General features: G+C 41.7%; 2 protein-coding genes across 3 annotated transcripts in view; one reads left to right on the top strand and one right to left on the bottom strand.

Moving 5' to 3' along the window:
• The window catches only part of LOC115226140 (AFG3-like protein 2), a 70,023-nt gene extending 63,160 nt beyond the window's left edge, over positions 1–6,863 (top strand). The window contains exons 16-19 of the mRNA XM_029797132.2: positions 291–410; positions 586–780; positions 5,082–5,196; positions 6,681–6,863. Coding sequence (XP_029652992.1) covers positions 291–410; positions 586–780; positions 5,082–5,196; positions 6,681–6,811 — 561 coding nt within the window. The 3' untranslated portion in view covers positions 6,812–6,863. The remainder of the gene's footprint in view (positions 1–290; positions 411–585; positions 781–5,081; positions 5,197–6,680) is intronic.
• Positions 6,864–8,982: 2,119 nt separating this feature from the next.
• The window catches only part of LOC115226054 (short transient receptor potential channel 3-like), a 56,163-nt gene continuing 47,393 nt past the window's right edge, over positions 8,983–17,752 (bottom strand). For both annotated transcript variants that reach the window (XM_036514943.1, XM_036514942.1), the window contains exons 14-17: positions 14,551–14,805; positions 12,931–12,996; positions 11,365–11,431; positions 8,983–9,529 (exon numbers count right to left, since the gene is read on the bottom strand). In XM_036514943.1, coding sequence (XP_036370836.1) covers positions 9,312–9,529; positions 11,365–11,431; positions 12,931–12,996; positions 14,551–14,805 — 606 coding nt within the window. In that variant the 3' untranslated portion in view covers positions 8,983–9,311. The remainder of the gene's footprint in view (positions 9,530–11,364; positions 11,432–12,930; positions 12,997–14,550; positions 14,806–17,752) is intronic.

Here is a 17,752-nt window from a genome sequence, read left to right as displayed (position 1 = left end):
TAGGGATCTTTTAAAATATCCGGATATTAACTGGTCTTCTATGTTCAAAGATCCTCAATATATAGGATGAACTGTCCAACATTTTCTTAAGGAAATGCAGAAGAATTAGTAAATGTATAATTTTATTTGTATCAATGAAAACATATCAATGGTGTAGTACAAATAAAGATGTGTTTTCATTGTGATACAAATAAAATTATACATTTACCAATTCTTCTCCGTTTCCTTATACTTAACAAAAATGTGTGTGTATATATATATATATATAATATGCCTGTGTATCTTTGCAGTTATTGGATCGTATGTGTATGACACTAGGTGGACGTGTGTCAGAGGAGATCTTTTTTGGACGTATCACAACTGGGGCCCAAGATGATCTCAAGAAGGTCACTCAGAATGCTTATTCTCAGGTAAACTATGCCACTCTCTCTCTCTCTCTCTCTCTCTCTCTGTTTATGTGCCTCTCTCATGTTTGTGTGCTTCTCTCTCTCTCTCTAGTATCCACTCCTTCACTGTTCAACAACTCACCAAATCTCTCTCTCTCTCTCTCTGTCTTGTTTTTTCTCGCACGTCAACACCAACCAGGTGGTCTATTTTGGCATGAACAAACGGGTCGGCTACCTGTCGTTTGACATGCCCCAGCAAGGTGAGATGGTGTTTGACAAACCATACAGTGAACAAACAGCTCAGATCATCGACGAGGAAGTTCGCCAAATGGTAGACGAGGCCTATGCCAGGACCCTTCAGCTTCTCACCAAACACAAGCCAGAAGTAGAAAAGGTAAGGGCACACGGTTCTATTTCATAGAAGGGTTCAAAATCAGTGAGACAAGCAGGGTTTGTTAAGGCAGGTTTTCTATGGTCAACAACCTTCACTCGTTTCCAAGTGAGAGAATATCTTCCCATGGCTGGATATGTTTTCCTGGAAGATTATTAAACGAACCACACTAATTGGATGATGCTGACACTCGTAATTATTTTGTGATGTCAAGAAAGGCTAATATCAAACCTGTACACACACACAAACGTGTGTGTGTGAAAAATCCTAAAGAAAATCTTTTAAGAACATGCAAAATGTTTTCCCACATGAAACGTCTTAAATTATTCTGTAAATAGGTGCAGGAGTGCCCATGTGGTAAGTAGCTTGTCTACCAACCACATGGTTCCGGGTTCAGTCCCACTGCGTGGCACCTTGGGAAAGTGTCTTCTAGTATAGCCTCGGGCCGACCAAAGCTTTGTGAGTGGATTTGGTTGACGGAAACTGAAAGAAGCCCGTCGTATATATGTATATATATATATATGTATGCGTGTGTATATGTTTGTGGATCTGTGTTTGTCCCCCCCCCCAACATCGCTTGACAACCGATGCTGGTGTGTTTACGTCCACATAACTTAGCGGTTTGGCAAAAAGAGACCGATAGAATAAGTACTGGGCTTACAAAGAATAAGTCCCGGGGTCAATTTGCTCGACTAAAGGCGGTGCTCCAGCATGGCCACAGTCAAATGACTGAAACAAGTAAAAGAGAAAGAGAAAATAGGTGCAGGAGTGGCTGTGTGGTAAGAAGCTTGCTTCCCAACCACATGGTTCCAGGTTCAATCCCATTGTGTGGCACCTCGGGCAAGTATCTTCTACTATAGCCTCATGTTGACCAAAACCTTATGAATGGATTTGGTAGATGGAAACTGAACGAAGCCCATCATAAATATATATATACACACATACACGTGTGTGTGTCTGTTTGTCCCACCACCACTTGACAACCGGTGTTGGTGTGTTTATGTCCCTGTAATTTAGTGATTTGGCAAAAGAGATAGAATAAAAGGGGTCAATTCATTCGACTAAAAATTCTTCTGGATAGTGCTCCAGCATGGCCGTAATCTAATGACTGAAACAAATGCTCTGCAGGCAAGTCTGCTTGAATTATCTCCCCTTGGACTCGGCTCAGTGAAGGAAATGCCCCAGTATGGCCTCGATCCTAATAAAAGGAAGCAAAACATTGCACGAAATACCTTGTGGTATTGAGTTCCTCCCTTTTACATTTCCAGTTCTAATCCTGCTAAAGTCTGTTTCCAGCCCCTTTCATGTCCCCCTGTGTCAGATCTTACCCCTGTTTTTTTTTCTTTGTCTGAAAGCTTAAGATTCAGCCCTACTCCTTGTCATAGATTTAACTCTCTCCCCTTGATATTACTGGTATTTATTTTCAGCTTGAGTAGACCGTAATGACTTGGAATGAAGTCTCTTGCTCAAGGCCACAATGTACTGCCTGCTGCAGGAACCGAACCTGTGACCAAATGATTGTTAACTCAACACCTTGACCCCTAGAACACCTGTCTTCCATTTTTGGGGTTCATCGAATTATTCTCTCTCTACTCTACAGTTTTCAAGCCTTGCATCTAATGGAGGCCTCAAAAGTCATTTTAAGATCCACAAAGATCAGGACTTGTCTGCAGCTCTTCTTGGGGGGTCCAAATCGGAGGTGCAGCCTTTGTGGGTGTCTTTTCAGAACACTGTCTGGTTTTTAAAAAAAAAAGCCACATCAGATGCCATGATGGTTCTAAGGTGTAGGTACAGGAGGTGGTCAAGCTCTGCACAAGGAGTAGACAACCACTATAACATATATGTATAGGAGTGGCTATAGGCGCAGGAGTGGCTGTGTGGTAAGTAGCTTGCTAACCAACCACATGGTTCCGGGTTCAGTCCCACTGCGTGGCACCTTGGGCAAGTGTCTTCTGCTATAGCCCCAGGCCGACCAATGCCTTGCGAGTGGATTTGGTAGACGGAAACTGAAAGAAGCCTGTCGTATATATGTATATATATATGTATGTGTGTATATGTGTGTGTGTCTGTGTTTGTCCCCCTAGCATTGCTTGACAACTGATGCTGGTGTGTTTACGTTCCCATCACTTAGCGGTTCGGCAAAAGAGACCGATAGAATAAATACTGGGCTTACAAAGAATAAGTCCCGGGGTCGATGTGCTCGACTAAAAGGTGGTGCTCCAGCATGGCCGCAGTCAAATGACTGAAACAAGTAAAAGAGTAAAAAAAAAGAGTAATATATATAATAATCCTTATATCTTTGGTGAGGTGGCACAATCATTGGCACACGGGACAGAATACTTAGTGACATTTCGTCTGTGTTCACGTTCTGAGTTCAAATTCCATCAGGGTCGACTTAACCTTTCATCTGTTTGGAGTGGAAATTAGTACCAGTTGTAGACTGGGGGTTGATGTAATCAACTTTGCCCTTCCCCTCAAAACTGCTCGCCTTGTACCACTGTTTGAAACCATTATCATTCGTGGCCATCCATACGTACAGGCTTGTCCATTACAGGTGTTGGTGCCACTAAAAGGCACACTTGCCAGTGGCACGTAAAAAGCCCCTTGCACATTCTGTCAAGTGGTTGGCATTAGCAAGAGCATCCGTGCCCCAAAAGTACTAGCATAGCTGGAGTGTGTGCCACCTGGGGCAGCCCTTCTGTTTGCTGCACGCAGACCCCACAAAAAACACAATGCTTACAGCAGACCCAGAAGTGCTGCCCTGGGAAGGCCGATTCGAGCTCCATTAGTGCCCAACAAACACAGCTGGAGTCTAGACAGCTCCTATCAAACCGTCCAACCCATGCCAGCATGGAAAACGGATGTTAAAGGAGGATGAGGATGAGGTGAGAAGATGGCAGAGTCATCAGCACACTGGACAGAATGCTCAACAGCATTCTGTCTGCCGTTACATTCCGAGTTCAAGTTCCACCAAAGTCAACTTTGCTTTTTTATCCTTTCGGGGACAATAAGTACCAGTGATACACTGGGGTCGATGTAATCAGCTTGTTGGCTTTGTGCCATTATTTGAAGTCCTTATTATTATTAGGATTAATTATCATCATCATCATCGTCATCATCATCATCATCATCATTATTATCATTATTATTATCATCATCATCATCATCATTATCATCATTATCATCATCATCATCATCATCATCATCATCCATCATCATCCATCATCATCCATCATCATCATCCATCATCATCCATCATCATCATCCATCATCATCATCCATCATCATCATCCATCATCATCATCCATCATCATCATCATCCATCATCATCCATCATTATCCATTATTATCCATCATTATCCATTATTATCCATTATCATTATCATCATTATTATAATAATGTGGTTAAGCTGGCAGAATGGTTAGCAGGCTGGATGAAATGCTGAAACAGTATTTCACCTGTCACTACGTTCTGAGTTCAAATCCTGCCAAGGTTGGCTTTTGCATTTCATAACCAGCCTGCTTATGCGTACCTTTTCCTTCTTTGGTCCCTAAACTCTGCTTGCGAAGACCTGTTGAGGCAAGTGAAATCGACATCAAAACCAATTCGATGACTGGCATCCATGCTACCAGGGTGCAAAGAGCACCATACGGGTGTGATCGTTGACAGAGAGGCTATTCGAGTATGATCGTTACCAGCGTCACCTTACTGGCACTCATGCCTGTGCTAGTAGGGTGCCAAGAGCACCATCCGAGCGTGATTGTTGCCAGAGCAGCCAACTGGCGTGGCATGTAAAAGGGCACCATTCAAGCGTGATCGTTACCAACGTCACTTCACATGTCACATGTAAAATGATTCGAGCGAGGTCATTACCAGTACCGCCTGACCGGCCCCCGTGCCGGTGGCACGTAAAAAGCACCCTCTATACTCTCGGAGTGGTTGGTGTTAGGAAGGGCATCCAGCTGTAGAAACTCTGCCAGATCAAGATTGGAGCCTGATGCAGCCACCTTGGTTGCCAGCCCTCAGTCAAAATCGTCCAACCCATGCCAGCATGGAAAGCGGACGTTAAACGATGATGATGATGATCCTTTCGGGGTCGATAAGGTTAAGTACCAGTTGAGTACTGGGGTCAATGTAATTGCCTTAATCCACCCACGAAAAAAATTCAGGCCTTGTGCCTAGAGTAGAGAGGATTATTATATTCTTTTACTCTTTTACTTGTTTCAGTCATTTGACTGTGACCATGCTGGAGCTCCGCCTTTTGATTATATTATGATTATATTGTTTTTTCTTTTCCATTCAGGTTGCTCGTCTTTTGCTGGAAAAAGAGAAAATTGATAAAGATGACATGGTCAGGTTAATTGGTCCCCGGCCGTTTGCTGAGAAAACAACATATGAAGAGTTTGTAGAGGGCACAGGTAACAATATAAACCCTTAACCCTTAAGTGTTCAGATTAATCTGTTAAATGTAATACTTTTTTCACTCAAATTATTTTCAATTAAATTAATCATGCATTATCTTACAGCTTTGAAGTTTCAATGGTGTGATAGTTTATTCTTAGAATGTCAATGTAGGTTAGGTGTGAGGGGCCAGATATGGCCAGGTTGAATGTAAAACATGTTGGATATTTGGGCCGGATATGGCCGGCTTAAACACCAAAGGGTTAAAGAGAGCCAGCAATGCATCAGAGTTGAAGCATTTGCCTGGTCCTTAAAAGGAGCACTAGTCTTTTAAAGATGTAAACTTAAATGTTATTGTTTGTATGTGTGGTGTGAAGGGGCCACCTTGAGAACTCGGGATTAGGAAGGTTTTACAACAATATGGTAAAGCACTGCGGTTGATCAATCATTGATCAATCCCTACCCTAAAATTGCTGCTCTTCATAGAATTGTGCAAGTGTTGCACAAATTACCAAGCAGTATTTTTTTCAGCTTTTTGCATTCTGAGTTCAAATCCTGCCCTCATCTTTGACTTTCAACGTTTTGGGCTTAATGAAATAAGTAGCAGTTGAGTTGAGTGCTGGGGTCAAAATAATCAACTAGTCCCCTCCCCTAAAATTTAGGCCTTGCGCCAATATTAGAACAACTTTACTTTGCATTTTTTCGAGGTTGATAAGAGAAGTTTTATATGTTTATATTTGCCCTTGTGGCAAAATTTGAAACCATTATTATTATGGTGGCAAGCTGGCAGAATTATTGGCAGACCAGGCATGAGGCTTTGTGCTATTTCGTCCGACTTTACGTTCTGAGTTCAAATTCCACCGAGGTTGCCTTTGCCTTTTATCCTTTTAGGGAATATTAAATAATTAACGAGTACTGGGATTAATTAAACCAGTGGTTCCCAAACTTATTTGGGGCTGCCGTCCCCTTGACCCCCGGGCCACATTCCTAGCAACCCCGCCCCAATTAACCTCTTTCTGAAACAAATTCAAAGCAACTCTATTTCACAAATAAAACTTAACCTAATGAACCCTTTTTTTTGTTCTTTTTACATGAACAGCTACCCCTTTATTGCCCCACTTTTTACATGACTCGCCACCCACTCCACTCTCGGAGTGGTGGGCATTAGGAAGGGCATCCAGCTGTAGAAACATTGCCAGATCAGTTTGGGACCTAGTACAGCCACTGACTCTCCAGATCTGTCAAACCCTCCAACTCATGCCAGCACGGAAAACGGACGTTAAACAGTGATGATGATGCTACCCAGTAATTTCCCCAATTTTCTTCAATGCCCCCTTGGAACTATACACTATCCCAAGGGAAGCAATACCACCCACTTCGGGAACTACTGAATTCATCGACAAGTGCCCCTCCCACAATTTTTAGTCCTTGTACCTATTGCAGAAAGCTTTATTTATGGTTATTTTTAATATCATTGCTTTTAATTTTTTCCACCCTCCAGGTTCTTTAGATGAAGATGTAAGTCTACCGAAAGGTTTAGAAAGTTGGAACCAGAGCCGGGACGAGGCGGAACCAGGATCCGAAAGTCAGCCCAAAGAACAGAAGGAGATGTTTAGCAGTGTTAAAGTGTGATGAGAATTGTAAAGAATTTAGTTTAAAATAAATTTTTTAATTTAAAAAAAAAGATCTCTCATTCTTTTATTTGTTTCAGCCATTTGGATAGCGGCCATGCTGGAGCACTGCCTTTAGTCAAAGACATCAACCCCAGGACTTATTCTCTGTAAGCCTAGTACTTATAATATCAGTCTCTTTTGCTGAACCGCTAAGTTACGGGGATGTAAACACACCAACATTAGTTGGTTTAGGTGGGAGGGACTGAGTTTTTGTGGTGTTGTAGCAGGCCTGACCCCCCCCCCCACACACACACACACAGATATATGCACCTGGATACAATCATGCAAATACCTGGGAAATTTTCTCGTGTCATTGAGGTAAAAGTGTTTGGTCAAAGGATGGAACCAGGAATAAGGTGTTTGGGGTGGGGTGGGGTGGGGGTGTAGCATGTTTGTGTTTGGAAAGGCATGAATGTCACTGCATCCAGGTTGAAGCAAGAATAAGAGAATTGACCAAAGTAGAGGTGAGAAAGAAGTGTGAATGTGAGAGAGAGACAGAGGAGAAGCAGAGACAAGGGAAGAGGGGGGTGGACGAGAGGAGAGAAAGAAGGTGATGGGGGGGGGTAAAGAAAGTGAAATAAAACAATGAGAAGATATTAACTGACAAAATATTTTATTGACAAAACTGGTGGTGGGGGGGGAGGAGGACTTGTCATTGATGTCAATCTGGTGTCAATGATGCTGTCAACGCAATTGTTCTTGTCAATCTGATTGTTGGGGTTAATAGAGTTTTTGTCAATGTGGTAGTTGTCATTGTGTTTGTTATTGTTAATACAATTGTTGTTGTCAGTTTAGTCTTTGTCAATATGGTGGTGGGGGGTCTTTAGCCCAAAACCCCTTCTAATTGAGCAACACCATCATCAGATGTCTCCCATCCATTCACACATTATTGCACAGAACCAAACTCTGCAACGGTGGTTGTCAACCGGGGATCACGTGACCCTTGGGGGACCCCTTATCAGATTTTCTTGATAAAATTTATCTGCAATAAACCATTCGTTTTTTTTTTTTACAATACACAAAATGTTTATCTTTGGTAATTATTCCTGATAATATTTAATTGAAAGAGTCTACGAATGATTGCTAGGATCAAAATTAGGAATTGGTGAGATTCCACAGGCGAAAAAATGGTTGAGAACCATGGATCCTTTCTTTTAACACACCACGATATGATTTGAGTGATTTCTAGCAGATCAGGTGATTGTGTAGCGTAGTGGCTTTCAACCGTTTCCTCCCTCATGTTACTCTGCTGGATCTCCATAGCAATTCACAGTGTGTAAATTTTTTTAAAAATTGCTATTTTATAATAATTTTTTTTATACAGTGACTGGCTTCCGTGTCGGTGGCACGTAAAAAGCACCATCCGAATCATGGCCGAAGCCAGTGCCGCCTCGACTGGCTTCCGTGCAGGTGGCACGTAAAATGCACCAATCCGACCGTGGCTGATGCCAGCCTCGCCTGGCACCAGTGCAGGTGGCACGTAAAAAGCACCCACTACACTCACGGAGTGGTTGGCGTTAGGAAGGGCATCCAGCTGTAGAAACACTGCCAGATAAGACTGGAGCCTGGTGCAGCCTTCTGGCTTCCCAGATCCCCGGTCGAACCGTAAAACCCATGCTAGCATGGAGAACGGACGTTAAACGATGATGATGATGATAATGATGGTTTGTTGTGGCCGTCCCAGGAAATGCTTTTTAGCCCCAGGAAAACACTGTTCCAGTTGGTCATGTGACACAAGCATTCTGTGTCCTTAAGTTTTCAAACAGGGGAGCTAAGCACCTCCACCTAGTTTCAGAGTTATTGCTGTTCATCAGTTGGGAATAGCTTGGCTTCTTCACTGTCGATGCTTACTCTTTTACTTGTTTCAGTCATTTGACTGCGGCCATGCTGGAGCACCGCCTTTAATCGAGCAACTCGATCCCGGGACTTATTCTTTTGTAAGCCCAGTACTTATTTTATCGGTCTCTTTTGCCGAACGGGAACGTAAACACACCAGCACCAGTTGTCAAGCGATGATGGGGTGGGGGGACAAATACAGACACACAAACACACACACGCATACATATATATATATATACATATATACGACGGGCTTCTTTCAGTTTCCGTCTACCAAATCCACTCGCAAGGCTTTGGTCGGCCCGAGGCTATAGTAGAAGACACTTGCCCAAGATGCCACGCAGTGGGACTGAACCCGGGACCATGTGGTTGGTAAGCAAGCTACTTACCACACAGCCACTATTTGCAACAAACCATCATTTTATTGTGTTGCTAACGGTAGCAACAAGTGAGTCTGGCAGATTTAGAAATGCAATGTTTTGGGGTCACTCAGTCCCAGGTCAATCTTGATTGATCAAGCGTGTAACAGTTGTTCCTACAACTACCATCTACTTCTACCACTACTACTACTACTACTACTACTACTACACTTCTGCTGCTCCCCCTCCTTCCCATCTCTCTCACTTCTGTTGCTCCCCATCGGCACATTGGGCCGACCCATCACTGTCACTGCCGTCTTTTCTTTTCTTCCTCCTCCTCCCCCTCCTCGTCACCTCGCACACCTCCTCCCCTGTCAGTGCTTGGTGTATCCTCGCTTGCATCTCTTCCAGCAAATCGAACCTGTTCACCACATCGTAGCGGAAACTGTTGATGTCCTGTTTCAGCTTCTCTATTTCATCTGGTGGGGGGGGGGAGGTATATGCGGTGATGGTGGTGGTATTGGTGGCAGGCATAAGTGGTAGAGGTGGGGGGGGACGATCACGGAGGTTTAGGTGGTGGAGGTAGAGGTGGAGGATGATGATGGAGGTGCGAGTGGTGGTTGCGGTGGTGAGCATGAGTTGTAAGAGACAAGGGATGATCATGGTGGTGGTGGCGATGTGGTGGTGGTGATGGCGATGTGGTGGTGGCAGTGGTGGTGGTGTTGAAGGTCAAAGTCAGCATTGGTGGTGATGGAAAAAAAGAAAAGAAAAATAATTATTGTTAATTAAATATAAAAAATGGGGTTTGGTAGGTCATTGTAGGGGTGAGGGATCAAAACTGTAAAAGGTCCCACCACATACATCTCATCCCTTTTTATTAGATGGTTCAGGGATAAAAGATAAAGCCCCTACGGTCCAAGGTTTCCATAGGGCCTGTTAGTGATGTCTGAGGCAGAAATCAGCAGCCAGGCACCTACCCTCTGGGTATGTCAAAGCTGTTGGTCTCCATTGGCACGTTTAGCTGCCCTGCTCCAGCTGGGCCTTTCCTATGAAAGTTAAACCAAAGCAGGCTTTTAAACATGTTTAGAATGGCCCAGACAGAAAGTTATTATCTACCTGTAAAGGTATGAGGAAGTGGTTCCTTTTCATCCAAATCATGTTATTTGAGAGAATTTTTTCCCAGGTCAACACAGCAACGTCTTCGACGTGAAACTCAGTATCACGTACGTCACACCCAGGTTTTTTGTTCTTTTGTCACGCACGTCACACCAAGTTAACGAGAATTTGATCACGCTTCATTGTCCAGCAAACTCATTAACAGAGGTTCTGTTCTCATGAAGCCACTACAGCGTCACTCGAGAGTTCAACTGTGACATTTTGAAGTGTTTGCGAAAGGACATTCACTGAAAACGACCGTGTCTGTGGAGCACAAAGAATTGGCTTCTTCACAGCAACAGTTGCAGCCTGTCATCGAGCTCTCTTCTCTTGTGAGTTGTTTTGTCAGAAACAACATGCTATCACTCCTGCACCGGTTCTATTTGCTAGATTTAGCACCCGTGGACTTCCATCTCTTCTCTAAGAGGAAAACACAGCTCAAAGGTCACCATTTCAACACTGCTGTCAAGATCAAGAGCGAATCACAGAAGGTCCTGGACTTGCTTATGGAAAAACCAAAGCAAGTTTTTGAAAGTGTTCATAGTGTTCAGAAACAGAGTCCCTATACAGGTGCGAGTGTGGTTGTGTGGTAAGAAGCTTGCTTCATAACCACGTGACCCCAGGTTCAGGCCCACTGCATGGCACCTTGGCCAAGTGTCTTCCACTGTAGCCTTTTACTAAAGATATGAACATTTTAAGACAGCACATGATCTGACTGAGAAATTACAATATGGACAATGGTGGTTTCTGGGAAGACCATTGCTTTGTTGGTTTATTTTCTTAAATAATATTCTGTGTGGTGCCACATGAAAGCAGTGCCATGTAAAAGCACCCCAGGAAGGGCAGCCAGCTGTGGAAACCATGACAGATCAGACTCGTGTCTGGTGCAGCCCCCATCAGCCCATGCCAGCATGGACTACAGATGTTAATTGATGATGAATATTATTGCTGCTGATATACTTGAATGCTTTTTTGGCACACTACGTGTGTATGAGGAGCTTTCTCTACATGGATCTTGCAGTTTTGTGGGTTTCTTTCTATCCACATAAACATATACAAAACGCTATGAAGAATCAATGTTTCTGGCAGGGGATTGGAGAGGAAAAGGGACAGAAAGGGAACAAATATTGGTTGAAGTGAGGGAGAGAAGAGTCGTTACCTTCCGTTACTTCATTTTCATGATGGATGTCACAGATGTATCGCTGAATGATTCTGTGGATTACATTCTGTAAAGGAATAAAATTGAAAAAAGTCAAATGTTTTGTCCAAAATGAACCAAAAACTTTGAATTACTAACTTACAGTATGCAACATACTCAAAACCATTTTGGACAAGTGTGAACATGAACCTATCTAATATACTTGCCTTCTCTGTAGTACAAAGCTGACATCTTGTTCCATCTGTCTATAATCTGGACCTTTTGTGAATTCTCCACCTTATATTGTAAGCATGTGCTGAGCTCTTTCAGTTTCCAAATATCCCTGGTCATCACGAAAGTCTGCTTTTAAGCATGCCTGAAGGACAGACTGTGGTTATGAAACCTTTACTTGAATTTACTTTTAGCTATGCTTGTGTCGTGTTTCATGTTTCAGCCATCTTATCCAAACAGTCTCAAATACCATGTCTCTGTTGACATGTTAAAGGAACGGAATGGATGGGGCCAATTTTGACACTGCCTCTGTTGACAATCCCCCTGTATCTATGATTTGCTAGGAAATGGCTAATGGTTGTTTAGAAGAGCCATGACTTACTATTACTGTAATCTTACCAATCTTACTGATTTGAACATTAAAGTTCTTTTTTGTTTAGAATTAACAAACGACAAAACTTTCCATAAAACAAATGAGAGACTAAGGAATATAAATATCCACACATCCCCTGTAGGGTTTAGAAGCAGCACACTAACAAAGAATTCTAATCAGAATCGTTAACACATCAGGCAAAATGCTTAGTGGCATTCTGTCCCTCTCTATGTTCTGAGTTCAAATTCTGCCAAGGCCGACTTCGCCTTTCCTCCTTTTGGGGTCAATAAAATAAGTCCCAGTTGAACCCGGGATCGATGTAACTGACCTAGCCCCTCTCCAAACCTGTTGGCCTTGTGCCAAAATCTGAAAGCAATGTTGAGAGCCCGGGGTCGATAAAATAAGAGCCAGTCTAGCACAGAGGTCAATGTAATCAATTTTCCCTCTTCCACAAAATTGCTAGCTTTGTACCAGTGAACTGGCAGAATCGTTAGCACATGGTGGTGCCCCAGCATGGCCACAGCTCATGAGCTGAAACTAGAATCAATCACATCAGGTATAATATAATTTGGTGGAGTGAAAATTACTGTGAATAGTATTTAGATAAGTTAAAGGTGTGCAATATGAATGTCTTTTGATTGCAGAATGTCAAGTGTACACTGGCTTAGGTGTTGTCCTAGGAGAGTATTATCCTAATGTCAGTGGAGGATACCAACAGGCAAGTATGTATTTGTCATCGTGGGGGCATATATTTAAAGTTCTCCCTTTGTGTTTAGGTAGTAGCCAGATTTTTCCAATTTGTTCAATATATAATCCTTCTTTTCCATACAAATCTTATCCTCTTGGTATACGATCTTGTCCTGTCAGTATATGATCTGTATCTTTGGAGAAATTCTCCACATAATACAATTATCTGATGATGATGATGATGATGATGATAATGACGATGATGACAGAGAAGATTATTGTCAGAATATCTTTACCTCATATGTCAGCTTCTTACTGCATGACACAGTTTGTCCATAACTCACACTATTCTCGTCTGTTACCTGGAAATAGATGAGCATTTATCATCAGTCAATTGGGGAGATAACTGTGAAATACCTAATTGTTATAGCTATTGTTTAGCCCTTGGTGCTCCAATCAAGGCCATCTTGTTACATATACCTAAATAGACTTTGCAATAACATTAGTAAAGTGGTTAACCAATAGATTTTAATACAAGTGGTCTTGGCTCCATAGCCAGTGGGTTTTGGTCCACTCTCTGGATTCCAGGTTCAAATCCCAGCAAGGTCAACTTTATTCTTCCTTCGAGATCAAGAAAATAAGCACCACACAACAACTGGGGTCATGTCTTTTCCTTATTTCCCTCTTCTTTCTCTCCCTTGCTGAATCTGTTACATTTAAGGGGCCACTAGAAAAGTTCTTGACACATTCCCATTAATTTTCTTTTATTATCACCACTGTAGACTCATTAAGAAAAAAATAATATAAAATAGCAATCTGTATATTATACTTGAAGCAGAGTCATTGTCAAAAATCTAATAAACTGTGATATTTGTCTCAAGAAAATGTCTCTTATAGATGTATAGTGTTGAAAAGAAAACTTGAAAATAGATCATCTGTAGCAGACTATATGTCTATAACAAATGCTGTCCCAGGACAAATTACCAGGCTTTAAGTATGATATATAGATTACTATTTTGAACTATTAGTGCTTCTGTTGTGAATGACAAACTTTCATTCAGCCTTCAGGCTAATTGGTCATCAATGATTTTACAACCACTGTACTACTATATCAGTAGTGGCTGATTTCGTCTTAGCATGTGGTTGTAGTGGACACTTGTTATTGACGAGGCAGAATTTGAGTTCGGAACATAAAGTCGGATGAAATTCTGCTATGCATTTTAACTAACATATTGAAAACAACAACAATAATAATAATGGTTTCAAATTTTGGCCCAAAGGCAGCTATTTATGAGAGGAAAATAGTCAACCCCGAAAGGATGAAAGGCAAAATCAACCTCAGTAGAATTTGAACTCAGAACATGGGGATGAGTGAAAAGCCACTAAGTATTTTGCCCAACATGCTAACAATACAACCAGCTCACTGCCTTAATAATAATAATAATAATGATGATGATGACAAATACATAACAAAAACACCCGGACAAACAAATATACATAATTTACAGAAAATAGTACTACTAGGCACTGCACACATCCTACGCAGAACACTTTCCATACAATAACCATCAGAGCATCACAACAAATCACAGCACATACCCAAGGCACACAGAGCTGCGCTCGGTAGTGAAGTGAAAGCACGCTATAAAAATAAAACTACTGAATAATAATAATAATAATAATAATAATAATAATAATCCTTTCTTGTGAAGGCACAAGGCCTGAAACTTTGGTGGGGGGGACTGGTCAATTACGTTGACCCCAGTGTTCGACTAGTATTTATTTTATTGATCCCCGAAAGGACAAAAAGCAAAGTCAACCTCAGCGGAATTTGAACTCAGAACATTAAGATGGATGAAATGCCGCAAAGCATTTTGCCCAGCATGCGAACAATAACAACAACAACAGCAACCAACCTCATAAGCAACATTGTCCTGTCCAGACTTGCTTTGCATGGCAACTCCAGGGCAGTGTCCACAGTCTGTGGTGTTGCTAGGGTGAGGTGAATGCTTACACAATCTGCGGAAGTAGGACACCATTGAACAGAATACAAAGAAGATGGCCCTCAGCATGGTCAAAATGTTGAAAGGGACAGGGAGGGTGAGGCTGTCGTCCATGTATTCCATGTAGAGAAGGCTACGGGCATACTTCCATTCTGCATCGGAATAGGTCTGCAAAGGAAAGAGAGAAAGAGACAGAATTACATATATGTGTGTGTTTATGTTTGTAAACATGTGTATGTGTGTCTATGTATGGCGTATGTGTTTATATGTTTAGTGTGTGTGTATACATGTGTGTCCCCATGTATGTATGTATTGATGTGTGTATGAGTATGTATAGATATATGTATGTGTGTAAGATGTATTTATGTGCATGTATATTTATGTATGAATGAATGTGTGTGTATTTATATATATATATATATATATATATATATATGATAACTTTTTGTCCAACAAATTTATGAGCGCTGCATGTTTCACCAATCTACAGAAAAAAAAATATGTATATGTATGTATGCATGTGTGTATGTGTGTATGTGTGTGTGTCTATTTATGTATGTATATGGTGCCAGAATCACAGAGTACTCTCTCTGAAAAAACTCATCAGATAATGTGGTCTCAGGGATAGGATATCTGAAAAAAATATAGATGAGATTGTCATGGGTAGATTGCCTTCAATCATAGATTTATCTGCAGAGATGACCAATAAACTACTACTACTACTACTGCTACTACTACTACTACTACTAATAATAATAATAATAATAATAATAATAATCCTTTTTATTATTGGCACAAATCCTGAAATTTGGGAGAGGAGGATAGTCGATTACATTGACCCCAGTACTCAACTGGTACTTAATTTATTGACCCTGAAAGGATGAAAAGTAAAGTCGGCCTCGGTGGAATTTGAACTCAGAACGTAGTGGCAGACGAAATACTGCTAAGCATTTCACCCAGCTTGCTAACAATTCTGCCAGTTTGCTAACAATTCTGCCAGCTAGCTAACAATTCTGCCAGCTAGCTAACAATTCTGCCAGCTTGCTAACAATTCTGCCAGCTAGCCAACAATTCTGCCAGCTTGCTGCCTTAATAATAATAATGGTAATAACAATGGTTTCAAATTTTTCCACAAGGGCAACCATTATGGGGGAGGAGGGTGTCGATTACATTGACCCCAGTGCATAACTGGTACTTATTCTGTAACTAGTAATCAATCCCAAAAGAATGAAAGGCAAAGTGAACTCCGGCGGAATTTGAACTCAGAACGTAACGGCAGACGAAATACCTATTTCTTTATTACCCACAAGGTGCTAAACACAGAGGGGACAAACAAGGACAGACAAACAGATTAAGTCGATTACATCGTCCCCAGTGCGTAACTGTTACTTAATTAATCGACCCCGAAAGGATGAAAGGCAAAGTCGACCTCAGCGGAATTTGAACTCAGATCGTAACGGCAGACGAAACACCGCTAAGCATTTTGCCTGGCATGCAAATGGTTCTGCCAGCTCAATGATGATGATAATAATGAGAACCAATTAGAGGCTGTGATTAAACAAATGAGAATCATTATTTGGTTGTATGAAAGAGTCCTCGGACTAGTTATGTTGAATAAAAAATAACTTTTTTAGAAAAGAACTTTGAAATAGCCACCTTGCGCAGCAATACAGAGGCCCCAATGTTCCTGCTACTCTTGGAATCCAGCCTGGATGTTGATTTCCATAAGCAAGTCCAGGACCTTCTGTGATTCGCTCTTGATCTTGAAATGGTGACCTTTGAGCTGTGTTTTCCTCTTAGAGAAGAGATGGAAGTCCACGGGTGCTAAATCTAGCAAATAGAACCGGTGCAGGAGTGATAGCATGTTGTTTCTGACAAAACAACTCACAAGAGAAGAGAGCTCGATGACAGGCTGCAACTGTTGCTGTGAAGAAGCCAATTCTTTGTGCTCCACAGACACAGTCGTTTTCAGTGAATGTCCTTTCGCAAACACTTCAAAACGTCACAGTTGAACTCTCGGGTGACGCTGTAGTGGCTTCATGCAGGCATAGCATGGATTCGATCCTCGATCGCAAAATTTCACTTCACAGTTCAGCAGCACTTTTCTCACGGTAAAACAATAGTTTTTCTGTCAGCGACATCAGTTACATTTACCAGATGCCTTCGCTAAGCAGAATAAGGTCATTGGACCCTTCTGACCTCTTCTATTCCACCAAAAGCTAGAATAGAGATAACAGACCGCTAACGGAATCTGTGGTTCTCAACAATATGTCTATCGTTCTGGCTCATTTTGGATAGTTATAAAAACAAAAACTTCTTAAGCAGAGGTCAGTTAGTGATAACTGAGTCTGGCTGACCGGCTGAACAAAACGCTATCTATGAAGGAAGACACAGACGGACAAAACTTACCAACGAAGCAGTTTCGTCCCACCACTCTCACTTTCATTAACTCAGTTTCTTTTCTCTGTAACATTACCATATCTTTTATACATACCAACCTGTCGTGGTTTGGGATATATACAAAGTAACAGTAAATAAATATTTCTTTACAACTTTGATCACTGTTCTTTGTTCATCTTTCACATCTTACAACATTACAATAATAACAACCTTTATAATTGGTGACCTTTGACTGCAACAAAGAACTAACCATTACAACGGTCCGTCCCTGGTGGGAGAGTGAATTCTCGATGCCCAAAACTGTGGATGTTGAAAAAACTACGAGCATGCTCTTGATCAAGCTGCGGCTCTGTCGTGCCTCCTAAAGCACCTGTGCCACTCAAAACATTTGCGTATGACCCACTACCTCATCACCATCAGCTTGCCGAAGCATGCTCAATATCTCTGTAGAAGACTTCCAAAGTTTAACACAAAATTTCACATTAGCTTTTTGTTTCTGTCCATGCCAAAATCACAAACTACAACATACGGGTCATCACAAAAACACAAATTTCACAAATTTCACAACTTAAACACAGCAATGTCACTCGGAACACTGCCTCATGAAGGCTCTCACTGTGTAAGCAACCATATGAATTAGAATGCTACAGATCTCTTTGATACCACCTCGTACAAGATGATGCAGGGTTTCCCCATAAAAAACTCACCATGCTAC

Source organism: Octopus sinensis, linkage group LG29 (assembly GCF_006345805.1).
Source record: "Octopus sinensis linkage group LG29, ASM634580v1, whole genome shotgun sequence".
NCBI lineage: Eukaryota > Metazoa > Mollusca > Cephalopoda > Octopoda > Octopodidae > Octopus > Octopus sinensis.
The sequence above is the reverse complement of the archived record's forward strand: the minus strand, read 5'-3'. Positions and strand labels throughout refer to the sequence as shown.